General features: G+C 42.7%; 1 protein-coding gene across 5 annotated transcripts in view; it reads right to left on the bottom strand.

The window, feature by feature from the left end:
* The window catches only part of dmd (dystrophin), a 214,565-nt gene that overhangs the window by 122,929 nt on the left and 77,447 nt on the right, over positions 1-14,189 (bottom strand). For 4 of the 5 annotated variants that reach the window (XM_031852205.1, XM_031852208.1, XM_031852207.1 and 1 more), the window contains exons 4-9: positions 13,690-13,770; positions 12,854-12,946; positions 9,646-9,747; positions 8,280-8,350; positions 6,983-7,101; positions 3,304-3,500 (exon numbers count right to left, since the gene is read on the bottom strand). In XM_031852205.1, the coding sequence (XP_031708065.1) occupies positions 3,304-3,500; positions 6,983-7,101; positions 8,280-8,350; positions 9,646-9,747; positions 12,854-12,946; positions 13,690-13,770 (663 nt within the window). Of the gene's footprint in view, positions 1-3,303; positions 3,501-6,982; positions 7,102-8,279; positions 8,351-9,645; positions 9,748-12,853; positions 12,947-13,689; positions 13,771-14,189 lie in introns of those variants that run through there. The other variant, XM_031852210.1, reaches the window with a different exon arrangement.

The following is a 14,189-nucleotide window of genomic DNA, read 5'->3' as shown; positions in this document are numbered from 1 at the left end:
GTGCACAGTTCAGGATTTTACCTTTATAATCACACAGAACAGGTGTCACCTTTTCAAACAGCTGAGCTCGGTTTGAGCTTTTATTTTGGTGGGACAAGAAACATTTTAATTGATGACTGATTTCCCCGCTTACTTGACATTCCCAAGCTGCCTTTTCTACGACGGAGTGCATCGCTAAAAACCTACTCAACCGTTCCACCACAGACATCGTAAAAGTTTAATCTCTCGCCGTCTCTGCACTTACTCTCCCGCTATCAATCTCCTCCTTCACCTCCATCAACTGTCTCTCTCCACTCCTCTCTGTCTTCTCCTCTTTCTTCACCCGTCTTCAACTCTCCGTCTGTCTTCCCTGTTCTGTTCTCCCCTTTCTCTCTTTCAAGGTGGATTAGGTGTGTTTTCTGCTGCAAAGAGCAGACAGCCAGAGGCAACCCGGACCTTGATCAAACCCTTCCTGGTAAATTACTCCTTGCGTTTGTTTTCACCTGCTCTGAGCACCAGACGGGTGTTGTTTTTTTGCTGTGTCAGGACACCTCAGATAATGTCACAGAAAAGCTGAGTTTGTCTAGTTTTAAGCATATGCCTCAAACTTTGGATTTTGTCTTTTCTTTTCTACTTTGCTTCCACAAAAAGCTCTCTTCCTCCCTGAGTCCCAGGTGGTGGTGTTGATGTAAGGAGGTGGTGACAGCACCGCTTTGATGATGACAGATGAGGGAGGAGGCAGATAATAGCCGCCGTCAGTAACTTTGTTTCTTTCCTCTCGTCTTTCCTCCCCGTCTCTCGTTTTATTGCCACCTGACTTGTTCTTGGCACTCTATATTTGTCTGCTCCATCTCACTCTACATTCCCGCCCTCTATCTTTCTGTACATCTTTCTAAATCTTTACACCTACCCCACTTCCTCTCTCATCTTTCTCTCTAAATCTACGCCTCTCCGTCTGTCTGATTCCCAGAAGGAAAAGGCCTGCAGTTTTTCTCTATTCTCAGAGAGCTGATGAAGGGGGGGGGGGGGTGATGTGGCCATTAAACAGAGTGAGATAATAATATTACCGGCCATTACTCAGTTACACAGTAACATGACACTGATCTCTTCTCAACTCGCCTCTAAAGGTCAGCGCAGCTGGATCTAATTTGTGACTTCTTTTTCAGAGGTTTCGTCTCAATTTAGCAGTCAATTTTCATTCCGATGCTCTCAAATTTCAGACTGACTAAAAGAAAGAGATCGGTGATTGAAGTACTCCTCACTGGAAGGTGACTCGATCTACCAGCATGCTACCATATACAATTTTAGGAGCAGTCAAGCTGAAAGGTTATTATCTCGTGGCAGATAATTGTTTCGCCTCTCTATGCCAAAACTTCTACTGATATAATTTAAGTATTTACCATCAGTTTCACAGCGGTTTCTCATCTTAATCATGCCTTGTGATTAAAATGATTGGGATAATCTGCTCTCGGTTTGTGGTACCACTGAGAAACAAATATGCTCTCTAACTATTAATTTTCAAATTCATCATTTAAATGTGCTCTCATGTTTTTCTTTCTTATTTTACAGCTTGTAGAGATGTAAAAATGAAGTGCCTCCTCAGTAATGCTGTTACCCGACCCTTCATTATTCAATTTATTCTCAAGAATTCTGTTCTTGGTGTTGCTGGCATACAGCGCTGACTGAAGACAACTCTGAGGGCGATTGAGAGCAGGGATCCTCCCCTCTGCTTCTTTCATCCCCCTTCAGTTTCACTCAAAATACTACAACAGAGAGGGTGCTGCTGGGAATTTCACAAGCCCACTTTGTCATCTTGATAAAGTTGCAGGTTGGCCAGCTAGCGGAGGTTGATGCAAACTCATTTTGCAACTTGGTTAGATAATAAGTCATTTACTTATGTAATATGCAATAGAATAGAGTATCATTCGGTAGTGTGGGCGCTGCCACAACAACAAAGCAATGACATGTAAATATGAAGCTCTGAAGACCAAGTGAGTGTACATAGCTGAGCACAGACACAATGCATGCAGAGCAAAGGCTCATGGGAGATCAATGGCGGCGTCTTACTACCATCATGGTAACAGTAACACCAAATTGCCCAATGACAAGAATCAATGGAGCAAAGATGCAGCTATCACAACTCAACTAGTTCCCATGATACAATGGGACAGGATGCCGTGCCTCTATGACTATCTAGGGCTCATTAGTTTTGGTTACCTTTCCTTCCTTCCTTTCCTGTCCTTGGTTTGTTAGTGAGATAATTGTTGTTCAGAAGTTTTTGTTTTTCCTTTTTTACTCTGGCACATATTCAAACAGAAGTGTTTCATTGCTATTATATTTGTATCACGTCTGAAAGGGGCATTAAAGACATTATTAAGACTCTAACCCTGACGACCAAATTCATTTCCTACAGAACGCAATAAAACCCAGCTTCACAAGGCATTGTGGGATTCTAGGTGACATGGGGTAAGAAATAAGTTAATGCAGCAGAAGTTGGTGGAATTGGCCGAGAAGGGTCTAGCTGCAGAGCTCCAGGCTCGAGCCCACCTCCTCCGTTGGACCCACAGTATGACATCAGTTCTTGAAGTAGTCACGGAATGCAATCTATTGGTTTTCGTGTACATGGACATGAATTGTCCATATTTTTCATGTCGCTTGGAAGGACATTTTTTTCCGGGACGACATTATGTTAAAAACTAAAGTTAGGTTTAGGCAACAAAACCCGGTAAATAGGTTTACAAAAACTGTCACAAACGTTTGATTGTAAGTCCTGCGCTTGTTGGACCCATCCACCTCCCCTCTCGCCCCCACCACCAAATGCTCTTTATGGATATTAAAATCTACGTCACTTGCTCTGACTGTCGCTTACTCACGTGGATGCATTAAATCTGTGTGTCCACCACAATTACGGATCCTCGTTTATTTTCTATTGCCGTTGTTTTCGTCCTAAACTACACGTCCATAGATGTTCCACTTTAACACAATGGCTTTTCACCATGGGTCCGGGGGATGGAGCTCTGCAGCGTGACACTATTTAATTCGCCTGGCGACTCCACGGACCATTAGAAAATGTTGCAGTGGTGGGACAAAACACTAGGTCTTTACCTGCTGTGGATAAATGTCTATGGATGAGAAGTTCATTATTGATGTCTATAGGACATACAATTTGGATTAAAATTACTTCAAACTAATCTTACTATTTGAATAAATTCAGAAAAGGAAGTTGCCAAAGAAACCCAAACAATGAGCCACAGCAGTGTCACACGGCAGTAACAGCAACACTGTCAACAAACAGCGACGGCGTGGACAACATGTGTGTCTAACCTGCTGGGAGAAACGCTGCTGGGTCTGGATCTGGTAGTGCTCCTCTGACGTCACCCGGGCGACGCTGGCTGCGGACCCCCGCGGCAGCGTCTCCACCTCCTGGATGGCTTCCATGGAAACGCTTTGGGGAAGCACCTGGAAGAGTGACGTCACGTACATGATGACACTCTTCTTGTCAGGGTGAGGCACCGCCACATCTGAAGAGCAGGAAGTGAGACAAATAAAGTTCATTTCAAAATTCAAAGGGGAACCCTTTGAGATGAACTTTTTTGTTCTTAGGGGAGCCGAGGACACGGAATAAAGATACAATCACACAATGAAGAATGAAGAAAGTAAGAACAATGAAGAAAACAAATCACACACATCCTACACCTTAAGATCAGGCATTTGTTAGTCCTCTATGAGAGGGAACTGAATTTGTTGGTGTGCTGGTCTGACAAAACAAGACATCTGAAGATGTTGGCTTGAGCTTTAGAGAATTTCAAGGGGCAATTTTCAGTATTTTCTGACATATTACCCTGAAATTCAAATTGATTCATCGAACAAATAATTGTGAGAATTGTTAGTTGCAGCACTTGAAAACTAATCTTTCTTACTTTCAATGAGAGGGAGCTTGAAAATAAATGTAAGTATGTCACGGCCACTTATAAAAGCATCCAAGAGGCTGCAGGGTGATGCAGTCGATCTCTCAACTGCCAAAACAGTAATTTTTCTTTGTGCTCGTGAATAACCGCAGACCACCGTTCACTCTTTTTTATTTCCCATAGCAGCCATGTGTCAGCCCGTCTGCCCTGAAATCTCATGGCTAAATTAGGTCCGAGCGAAGTTCCCCGACAGGTGGAGGAGAGATATAACAGAGCAGTGGTTTCAGGAAGGGTGGCAAAAGAGCCTGCGGTCCGGCCAGACGGCCCCGGGGCAAAACTAATAGAGACGGATCACAGCGGAGCTGAGACACGGTGGACAAATGACCGCCAGAAGAGACAGAGAGAGGATGTAAGGGAAGAGGGTGAGCAGGCCGGGAGCAGAAGGGGAGGAGAGAAAAAGACAGAGAAAGAGACAAGAGAGAGCTAATGAGCTGATGGTGGCGGGTGCGTTGACAGAGCGATGTGTAGAGTGTGGCTGGCTCGCCACTGTTCAGAATAATGAACAGGAGAAAGGAGGATGACGATGGAGAGGAAGAGACGGAGAGAAAAATAGCCGGATGCAAAGTAGCGAAAAACGTGTGTGTGATAAGACAGATATGTGTGTCAGCGATAGACAGATAAACACAGAGTCATAATTCTGGCTGTAGAATACTGATTTATCAGCATCACAGAGAAATCCGAGGACGTTATTGTTTGTCTGAGGAAGACAAACGGCTCCGTAAATAACGCCGCCATCTGCAAATGTGCGTCCAAGTGTGTAGACATCCCTCACTTTTTAGTCTGCTCATGTTTTCTCTCCCATCATCTCCATTTCAATCATTTCACCACAGCTACACGTGTGTGCGCACCTATGATGCTCTGCAGGTGTCCGAGTGTGTGTTTGCATGTGTGGATGTATTTATGTGTGTGTATAAGCATGCCACACTGTGCATAGTGTCTGCATTTATGTGAATTGATGTGTGTGTGTGTTGCTTGCATGTTGCTTCAAGGACATCTTTGTTTGCCTCTCCTTGTGTGTGTGTGTGTGTGTGTATGTTTTACAGTATATTTCCGGTTGCAGTGTAAGTGAAGTCTTTTGACTTGAAAGTACTTGATGCCATCCCTCAAGCCCAAAGATGAAAAAACATTATTATTATTATTAAAACTCAATCAACGTTTTAAGCTATTCACTCCCAGCAAGTCCAACACTTAATTTGAAAAGAGCCATTGATGGAACCAATCCGACAGCAACCAAGTTGCAGGAGAGAACAACGAAGAACTAACTCTAAGTTACTAAGCTCCACAGCAAACAGCTTTTTATTACGTTTCAAAATATCATGGGGTGATGTCTACCAGAGCAGATAATGAAGTCTCTAATGAAGCCACTCTGCACCGCCCTCGTAGGAGCCGTTTCGATGGCCATTGAGAGGCCACCGAAATGCTCCCAGTCTCGGATCCTGCACCTTTAAGATTACACCAGAGTATCCATAAAAAAAAAGTAAAACTGCAGTTGACATCATCTTCACTAAGATTTGCACAAACCGCAGACAAACCCAATTTGAAATTCTTTAACAGCATAAGACTGTTTAAAAAGCCCAGGTGGGGGGGTTACAACATTCCCTGTCGCGCTGGCTCAGAGTCGAAACACAGCGCTCTCAATGGAGGGGATTAAGGAGGAATACTGCTCAATTACTGCATTCACATACGACACACGGTTCAACTAGCCTTTCTGCTAAAACTGCTGTACATAAGATGTTCACATTTGAGATGTAAATTAGTTTAGTTTCAAAAAGTTATGGAACTGTGGCGTGGCCAACCGCCGGACCTTCTCAGAGGTTTGTCAGATAGAACCAGTTTGGGGCAACTGTGAGTCAGAAGGTAGAGCAAGTCGTCCCTCAATCAGACGATTGGCCGTTCAATCCCCGACTCCCTGTCGATGTGTCCTTGGGCAAGACACTTAACCCCAATTGCTCCTGTGTGAATGCTGAGATAGTCCCGATGGGCATGTGGCATGGTAGCCGTCAGTGTATGAATAGGTGTGAAATGTTGAATTTAGTTTGAGTGGTCGGACGCCTAGACAGGTACAAGTCCATTGTCCATGAGCATTTACAATCGAGGCCGTCCCAAAAAGTCCATTACATGTATGTGGTGAGATTTTGAGAAAATGGATAAAAAGAAAAGAAAAGACAATTAAAAGAATAATTGTTATGAAGAAGTTTGTCCTCCTACGAGGGTGAAGATTAAAAAAAATCTTTTTTTTAAATCATGCTACATATAAAATATTAGGACAATTTTGATACACAACTTGCACTATCTGACTTTATCAATATCTAGTTATTTTATAATAGGCAATATCGCTTATCATTTTTTTTTGTGATAAGTGTAGTGAAACATAGAGCCTATGTTTGCTACCCAGGTCAGCTTCACTCACTTTACCCCTGCCTGACAGTTTGGATTAAGAGCATGTTTACTGGTCTGAGGCCAGCAGCAGCCCTGGCAGTGATGGACGCCCCGGATGTCAACAAATTCTGCGTGAATAAACTCCTCTGAAGCATCTCTGGTGTTATTTTTGCACAAAATCAAAGGACTTTTCCTGCAGGTGGGAAGATTTTTGCCAACCTATCAGTCAGGTTGCACATCACTGATCAAGTCCTTCCACCAAGGTGACCTCAGTCATCACTATGGCAACACCCAATCACAGCATGGCACATCCTGTTCAACGGGGCTAATTAAGGTGTATGATTGGAAGGCGTACAAAATACGGTTAGAGCTGTAACTCACCTCGAGTGTTCTTCTCTGGAATAATTGGTGTGTGTGTGTGTGTGTGTGTGTTCTTGCACTTGCTACATAGTGAGGATCTATGAGTTTTTAACCAACAGAGTGAGGACATTTTGGCCGGTCGTCACTTCTTTAAAGTCTTGTTTGAGGGTTCAGACTTGGTTGGGGTTAGACATTTGGTTGTGATTGTTAAGGTTAGGGTAAGGGGCTGTGGAATGCATTATGTCAATGAGGGTCCCCCAAAAGGATGAAAGTACTGGGATGTGTGTGTTAGTTACCCTCAACGTCCAGCAGTCTCTCTATCCCCAGGTGTTGTTGTGCCTTATTAAAGGCGTGTTCCAGTCTGTCGATCGCAGTCGTCTTCTTCTCCACTGAGCTCCAATCAAAAAGCTCAGGTCTGCAGAGGCAAAGGGGAAATAAACAAGGATCACGTACCCACTGCATCCTAAAATAGAGGAACACCCCAAGTATTTACTAGATCATGTCCCCGGTTGATCGTTTTCTTAGTTGCCCTCTGCAAGTTTTTCAGGATGTGTTGAATAAAAGGAGACAAAGAGCATTCTCCAAAGTAAAAGGGCTGACGTTGAAGTAATAAAAAAGTTTTTAATGTTCTTATTATATAGCCGAGATTAATTTTCTTAAAAGTGAAATACACTGTAATTAACTCACTTCAGCTGAGGCAGTCAGGTTTATTTTTGGAACAGCTTTCCAAGTCAGCAACCATGTATGATTCTTAGCTGCACACAGTCTCCAGTCAACAGCCATAAAAAATCAAAACGGTACGATTCTGTTATTTAATTGGAACATTTGCTCTGTGAAATCTGCTGAAGCTCCACTATCAGTAAACAGAATGCGTTGTTGGCATGAGCGAAGTGATCTGCAGGGTGATGGCTTCAGTGTGTGTGTGATCTCCCACTCTGTATTCCTGTAAGGACACTGCGAACAGATGTCCATGCCAGCTTACCATGATTTGATTCATTAATACATGAGTCCAGGCCTGAGACCTAAACTCTCATGGGTATCCATGGAGGCAGATTGACATTGTTTCACCTCTACAAAGCCGTGCGTCCATCCATTGATTGGGCTTTCATCCATTAACTGATTTATTTACTTATTTGTTCATTCACTACTTAATTTAGTGCAGCTTTTCTATATAATATTATGACTTCACTGCACTAGATATGTAATTATTCTATATATACACAGCATAGAGGCTCACTGGCTGGAGTACAAGCTTTTTAAATGTCTGCAGAATAACTGATTAGGTTTAAAGTAAGACCATATCATTCTTCTGGTTGGCCTCCTGTAGTAGTGCATCACTAATAGCTGGCTGATACTACCTGACACTTTCTTTTTCCATTTCACCCTTTCTATTTTTTTCCCTCAGTGATAATTGGCTGATTTTCCGCCTCTCTGTGTATCTATTTAATAAAATATGTGAACAAGACCAGAATAACGGCAGCCAAATAAATCTCCCTCCGTACCACTTTGATATTCCACTCCTCCTTTGTGTCTATTGCTATATTTTCTTTCTATTTCTCTCTCTGCTAATACACACAACCCATTTTACAGTACCTGTGGCTGTGGATGAGGGCATTGAAGGCCAATCCATCATTCCAGCTGCTGGAGAAGTTAACCACATTGACCTGAGGACAGAGATAATGGATATAAAAAGGCTAACCTGTGAAAGCAGTATGACACCCACTTTTGAAACGCTGTCACCCCGATACTGGTTTCCATTTTCATAGATATACATTAGATTATATCTCTTCCCTCTCAAATTGCCAGTGTGAGCATTTAATACATGTGACAGAATACTATAGCTAACAATGGCTTTCAAATGCAATACATGAGCTCTGGAAGAACATGTACTGTGAAGAGAAGACGCATAAATTAACCAAAATCAGTCCTTATTTCTAACAACGACCATTGATTTTGGCGACTGATGTGAAGTCTCTCTCCAGAAGATTTTACTCGTGGTTGCTGGCTAACATTGGTCAATTTAAGTTGTTTAAATTTAAGTTAGTTGAAAATTGTAGACCCTGCTGTTTGCTTCTCTCAGAAATTGCTTTTCTGTTTTTCCAAATATTAGATGATATTTATTCAGGGAGTGCAGGTAGTTGCAGTGTGGGCTCCATGGTGGCTCTGACAGCTTGACGGAGTAGACATGGGGGGCAGGGCTTAGCGAAGGGTCAATTATTGCCGAAATAGACCACACTTTCAAGTTGTGCGCCTGGTACAATTTGGGGTGAAACAACTATTAAATGCCATATGCTATCTACACAGTGGCATATGATTTGTTGTGAGTCCTCTTAGCAGTTTAGTTTTGAGGCTTCAATACATACGAGAACAACTTAAGTCAAAGGAAACAGATTAAATGGAAAAAATAAAAAAACTACATGGCACTGTAGAAACCTGTACAAATACTGAATACTCCAAAGACATAATGCCAATCACTGAAATTTTAAGTTAATTGGATTCCTTTTTTCACCCCGAGCCTCATACATAGGGCTATAAAATGACAATCATCTCATGGCAGTAGTCCCAGATCTGGATCACCACCAAAAACCAATCCATTATTCCTTGGCCCAGAGCCTATCCGCCAATTTTCGTGGGAAATCTGTTCATGAGGGGTTTTAGATATCCACACAGATGACAGACAACTAGAAAAAAACATGAGAACTTTGGCTCTGGTGAAACCCCTTTATACCACTAAAGAAGACTCATTAGACTTGAAGCCATTGCTTTTAAATGAAGAAAGACATTTGCTCAACATTTACATGGTCAGTTAATCAGACAACTCTTTTTTATGGCGTCACAGGACTACAGTTTCTTGAAAACCCAGGAGGGACTGCGGTAGAAGAGAGCTACAGTAACGGTGGATCCAGTGTGACAGCCTGTGAATCGAGGATAAGATCGAGTGAAAAGTAAGGTAACAGACCTGAGGATACTGGCGCGTGTTCTCACGAACCCAACTCAGCAGAATCTTCTCAGTGTTGGTCTGCTGTAGGCCCGCCATCACATCCTTCATCACATCCTTTACCTGCAAACATATACAAAGTATAGCTGGTGTAAACAAATACACCCACATACTGACAGACTGAAATATCTCAGTAGCTATCTGATGGACTGCCATGATATATTTTGAAGACAAGCATTGTCCTAAGAGGCAAATTTAGTCTAGATATTCATGGTCCCTAGTGGATAAATCACAGTGACTACAGTGATTCTTTAACGTTTCCATTTGTTCAGGGAAATATCTTGACATCTATACACTAATAAGGGGTAGTAACAGTAAAAAAAAAAAGTTGCAATGACTGGGGTGACGTCTTTCTACAATGCGTGTGCGTTCCAATGCCAGTGGTCCAAAAAAGTGTACGATTTTCTAGCCAGTAGTAGAGCTATTGGTCTGTCCGGTATGTACACAGTGTGTGCTCAAATTTGAGGTGAAGATGGTTCATATACAATAGAACACACAGAGAGTCCTTTTTTAGTTAATTGAAAGGGGGCAATTAGGCTGCAAAATGCACCCAAATATTCCTGTTGAAATCCACCTGGAGAGAACAGACATGCACAGTTAGCTACTGTTAGCAGATACCATCAAACACACCCACTCTTGCTCATACGCTTGCACACATACACACACACACACACACACACACACACACACACACACACGTACAAAGATCTCTCCTGATAGACAGAATAACAGATTAAAACTCATGCTAATGTGACGCCCAGCTCTGTCACATTACCAGAAAGCGGCATTCTTTTAAATATCCGCTGCTTTCGAGCAAAGTTTTGACGTGGCCCGTCAGTGGATACTTTGCATATTCACACACACGGCAGCACAAAGACAGTCGTGTGCACGCATATCCGCGCTCGAGCCTGTGCGCGGATATGGTTGCATCCTCACAAGCTGGATTTTTTTGGCAGTTGTGAGTGACAGTTTTGGAGCACTTGTTCAGGGTTCGGGGGGGGGGGGGGGGGGGAGAGAGAGAGAGAGAGAGAGAGAGAGAGAGAGAGAGAGAGAGAGAGAGAGAGAGAGAGAGAGAGAGAGGTAGGTTATACTTTTCACTGCCCGGTTGAACATTGCTTATGCATATCTTACCCTCACCTTTCTATCGGCCACATGCACTCACACACACACACCACTCCTCTCTTCTTCTTTCTACCCCTCAGCAAATAACTCAACCCTCCTCAGTCTCCCTGCTTTCTACACTCCGACACACACACACACACACACACACACACACACACACACACACACAGTTGCACAGAGACATGTAAAGTAATAGAGTAAGAAAGAGGAGGAAAGAGTCTATTACACATTTACTGATACACACTCACACACCACGAAACCTAATAATAGAGTTTGGTGTAATTTGGAGTCGAGGTGAACTCCCAGCAAGGGGACTCTCTCTCTCACACACACAGGTTTGTTAGCGATTCCTTATAGAATGTGGTCTGCTGGGTAAAAAAGGGACTCATTTGGGAGTAGGTCACTGCATGCATTTCCACTTTAATTGGAGGGGCGCTTTGACAAAGACTGCTGTGTACACACACTCACAATGACACACACCTACACACTGACAAAGATACATACACACACACAGAAGCCCTCACAGACGTGCCCACACACAAGTAAAGTGATAACCTCCAGGGCGTAGCAGCCTTTGACGGGCATGCACGCACACACACCTCATTACAGAATTGTGTTTTGCTATTAATCGCGTCATTAAGTCGATGCCAAAAGTAGCGTGATTGAGACATTAGACACTATTCAACTTAATGAGGAATGAAATACAATTAGAATGTATTGTGATGTAAGCTATTAAAGCTGACTTTACATGAAGTTGGTTTTAAACACTAAGTCCATCGTAAAATAATTACGAGCTTTAAATACAGCTTAAAGGAACAGTGTGTGGGACTTATTGGCAGAAATGGAATATAATATTCATAACTATGTTGTCATTTGTGTATAATGACCTGAAACTTATAATCATTGTGTCGTTACTTTGGAATGAGCCCTTCCATCAAGGGTCCTCTTGATGGAGTGCACCATGTCGCACCGCCATGCTTCTACAGTAGCCCTGAATGGAAAAACCAAACACTGTTTCTAGAGAGCGTCTTTTGCGTTTTTATGTTACCTGAAGGCCACCGTAGTTCTCAAACATGCTTTGAAAGGGAGTGGAGGGGTATTCAGTTGGATGCAATCTACAACTTCAAGAATTTGATATTTTTCTCTGACTTATGGTTAGTTTGTAAAATCCCGCACAACTTCGCCCTACCTCCTTAAAAATGCATCAAAGTGCTCTGAGAACAACAGTAGAATGACCTCAACTAGGGGCAACTGTGTCATCGCCTCAAGATCTAAGTTTGGACAAAAAATTATAAAATGATTTACCCCCTTCACACATTGCATTGGAATGTGTTTTGGGTGATCGGACTAAAATCACATTTTGCCTGAAAGTGCAGGTGTAAATGCATTAAGGACAGATTGTGAACAGATCGGCCAAACTGCCCCCTTCCTAAAAAATATTTCTGGTTTGGGCAGATTCCAAGCAAGTTATTAATGACTTACAGATACACTGAGTGCAATATTCCACTTTCCACCTCGGGTGCGGATATTTAAAAAACCTGTCCTGGGCATCACTAGTAGGCAGATATATGTAAATGCTAAATCCTGTACTGGAAACAGTATACCTTCCGAATATCACCGACAGAAAGATTCAGATGGACACAGAAGGATAATGTGTTTTTGTTCTAGGAATGTGAAACGCAGTTATTTTGAGCGTCATGAACAGAAGTGATGCTTCCTGGTAAAAGCTGTGTATTGCGATCACCTCACCAGCATGAGAGCAGTCATTCTACTTGTAGCATTTTTATCATCACTATAAAACTTTGTGTGGCCCCCTGAATGGGCTCCATTGAATATGATGCAATTATAAAGTGAAATGGATTTACATACAATTTACAGTTCAGGGACATTGCACAGCTTTCTGTTTGTCTCAGTGAAATTGGATGAGTAAATAGTCATCAAGGTTACGGTAAATAAAACAACACAAACAGCTTTCTGAAATGCATTTATATATATACACACATGCATGCACACACGCACACAGACACACACACACACACACACACACCTGCCAGTGGACAATGATGCTCCAGATGAGCCCGAGAATCAGTTTGTGATTCCCATCAACAATGTCCGCCGCTCCGATGTTCACCAATTCAACCTAGAAGAGAGGGATGAACGGATGGGTTTATTTCACAAAACGCAGTCCCATCACTTCCTGTTATTCAGTGGTTCCCATCATCTTTGGCTGGTGACCCCTTGTGACAACTCATCGCAGGTTATAATTGTATTTCAAACATGAGTTGTGAGCAATTTTATCGTTCGCTAAAGCCTTCCCCCAAGGAGCGATTGTCTAATCATAGCTTGGCAACCATAACTGCTCCAATTTATCTCCACATTTTGAAGGGGGGTGTGTATGGGGCTGTGATAAAAGCAGTACTTGGTAGGCCTATACAAAGACTCTGGAGGATGGTAGGAGGGGTTTTCCTGAGCAAAAATACAAGATCAAAAGTGTAAGAAACTTATTGTGTGTTTAAGCGGTCTAAATGGTGTGTTTGTCGGCGCTAACGCAAGCTACAAACATTAGTACACCCGGCTAACTAGCTTAGAGCTAGTGTTCTAGTTATCTAGTGAGTTAAACAGGTCATAGATCCCCTTTAATATCTATTTCAAATTCCTCAAAGGGGAATGAAGGGAAAAGAAAGAAGGGATGCTTTTCTTACACAGGAAAAGCCAAAGTGTACTGGATAAAGGGTAAAGGTATATGGAAACAAAGCTACAGAGGAGACACTTCACTGGACGCTGAGTCTAACCACTGATCATTAATGCAGTCAAAGCTTTATCCAATGAAACTCTCACGCACCATATGAGGAAATATGTACGTGCCACTGCACTTATACTCACATTGTTCTTCTGCAGGATCTGCAGAGCGCGGTTGACATTGTTGAGCGAGTGAACACGGGTGAATCCCCTCTCCAACCTCACCTACACACACACACACACACACACACACACAAACCAGAGGAGATCATTGAGGCATAAACAGACCTTGCTCAGGGGCATCTCTGAGCGTCGCGAACAGCCACATAACAATAAAAAATGTGTGTTTATGCGTGTGTGTGTGTGTGCCATTACAATAAGGAGATAGTATCAAACAAAGGCCACAAGTGATAACGTCTCTCCCTCAGATAAGTAGGGGAGAGAGGGGAGGGAGGAAAGGTGGTGAAGAGAGAGAGAGAGAGAATAAGAGTGACTACGGATAAAGAGAATGAGAAAAAGACGAGCTGGTGGAGGAGGAGAAGAGAGTTGGAGAGGGAAAGAAAAACAAGGTGGGAGTAGAAGTTTGATTAAGACTGATGTGTGTGTGTGTGTGTGTGTGTGTGTGTGTGTGTGTGTGTGTGTGT

Source organism: Anarrhichthys ocellatus, unplaced genomic scaffold, assembly GCF_004355925.1.
Source record: "Anarrhichthys ocellatus isolate YVR2014 unplaced genomic scaffold, GSC_Weel_1.0 scaffold12, whole genome shotgun sequence".
Taxonomy (NCBI): Eukaryota; Metazoa; Chordata; class Actinopteri; order Perciformes; family Anarhichadidae; genus Anarrhichthys; species Anarrhichthys ocellatus.
This window is presented reverse-complemented; position numbering and strand designations above follow the sequence as displayed.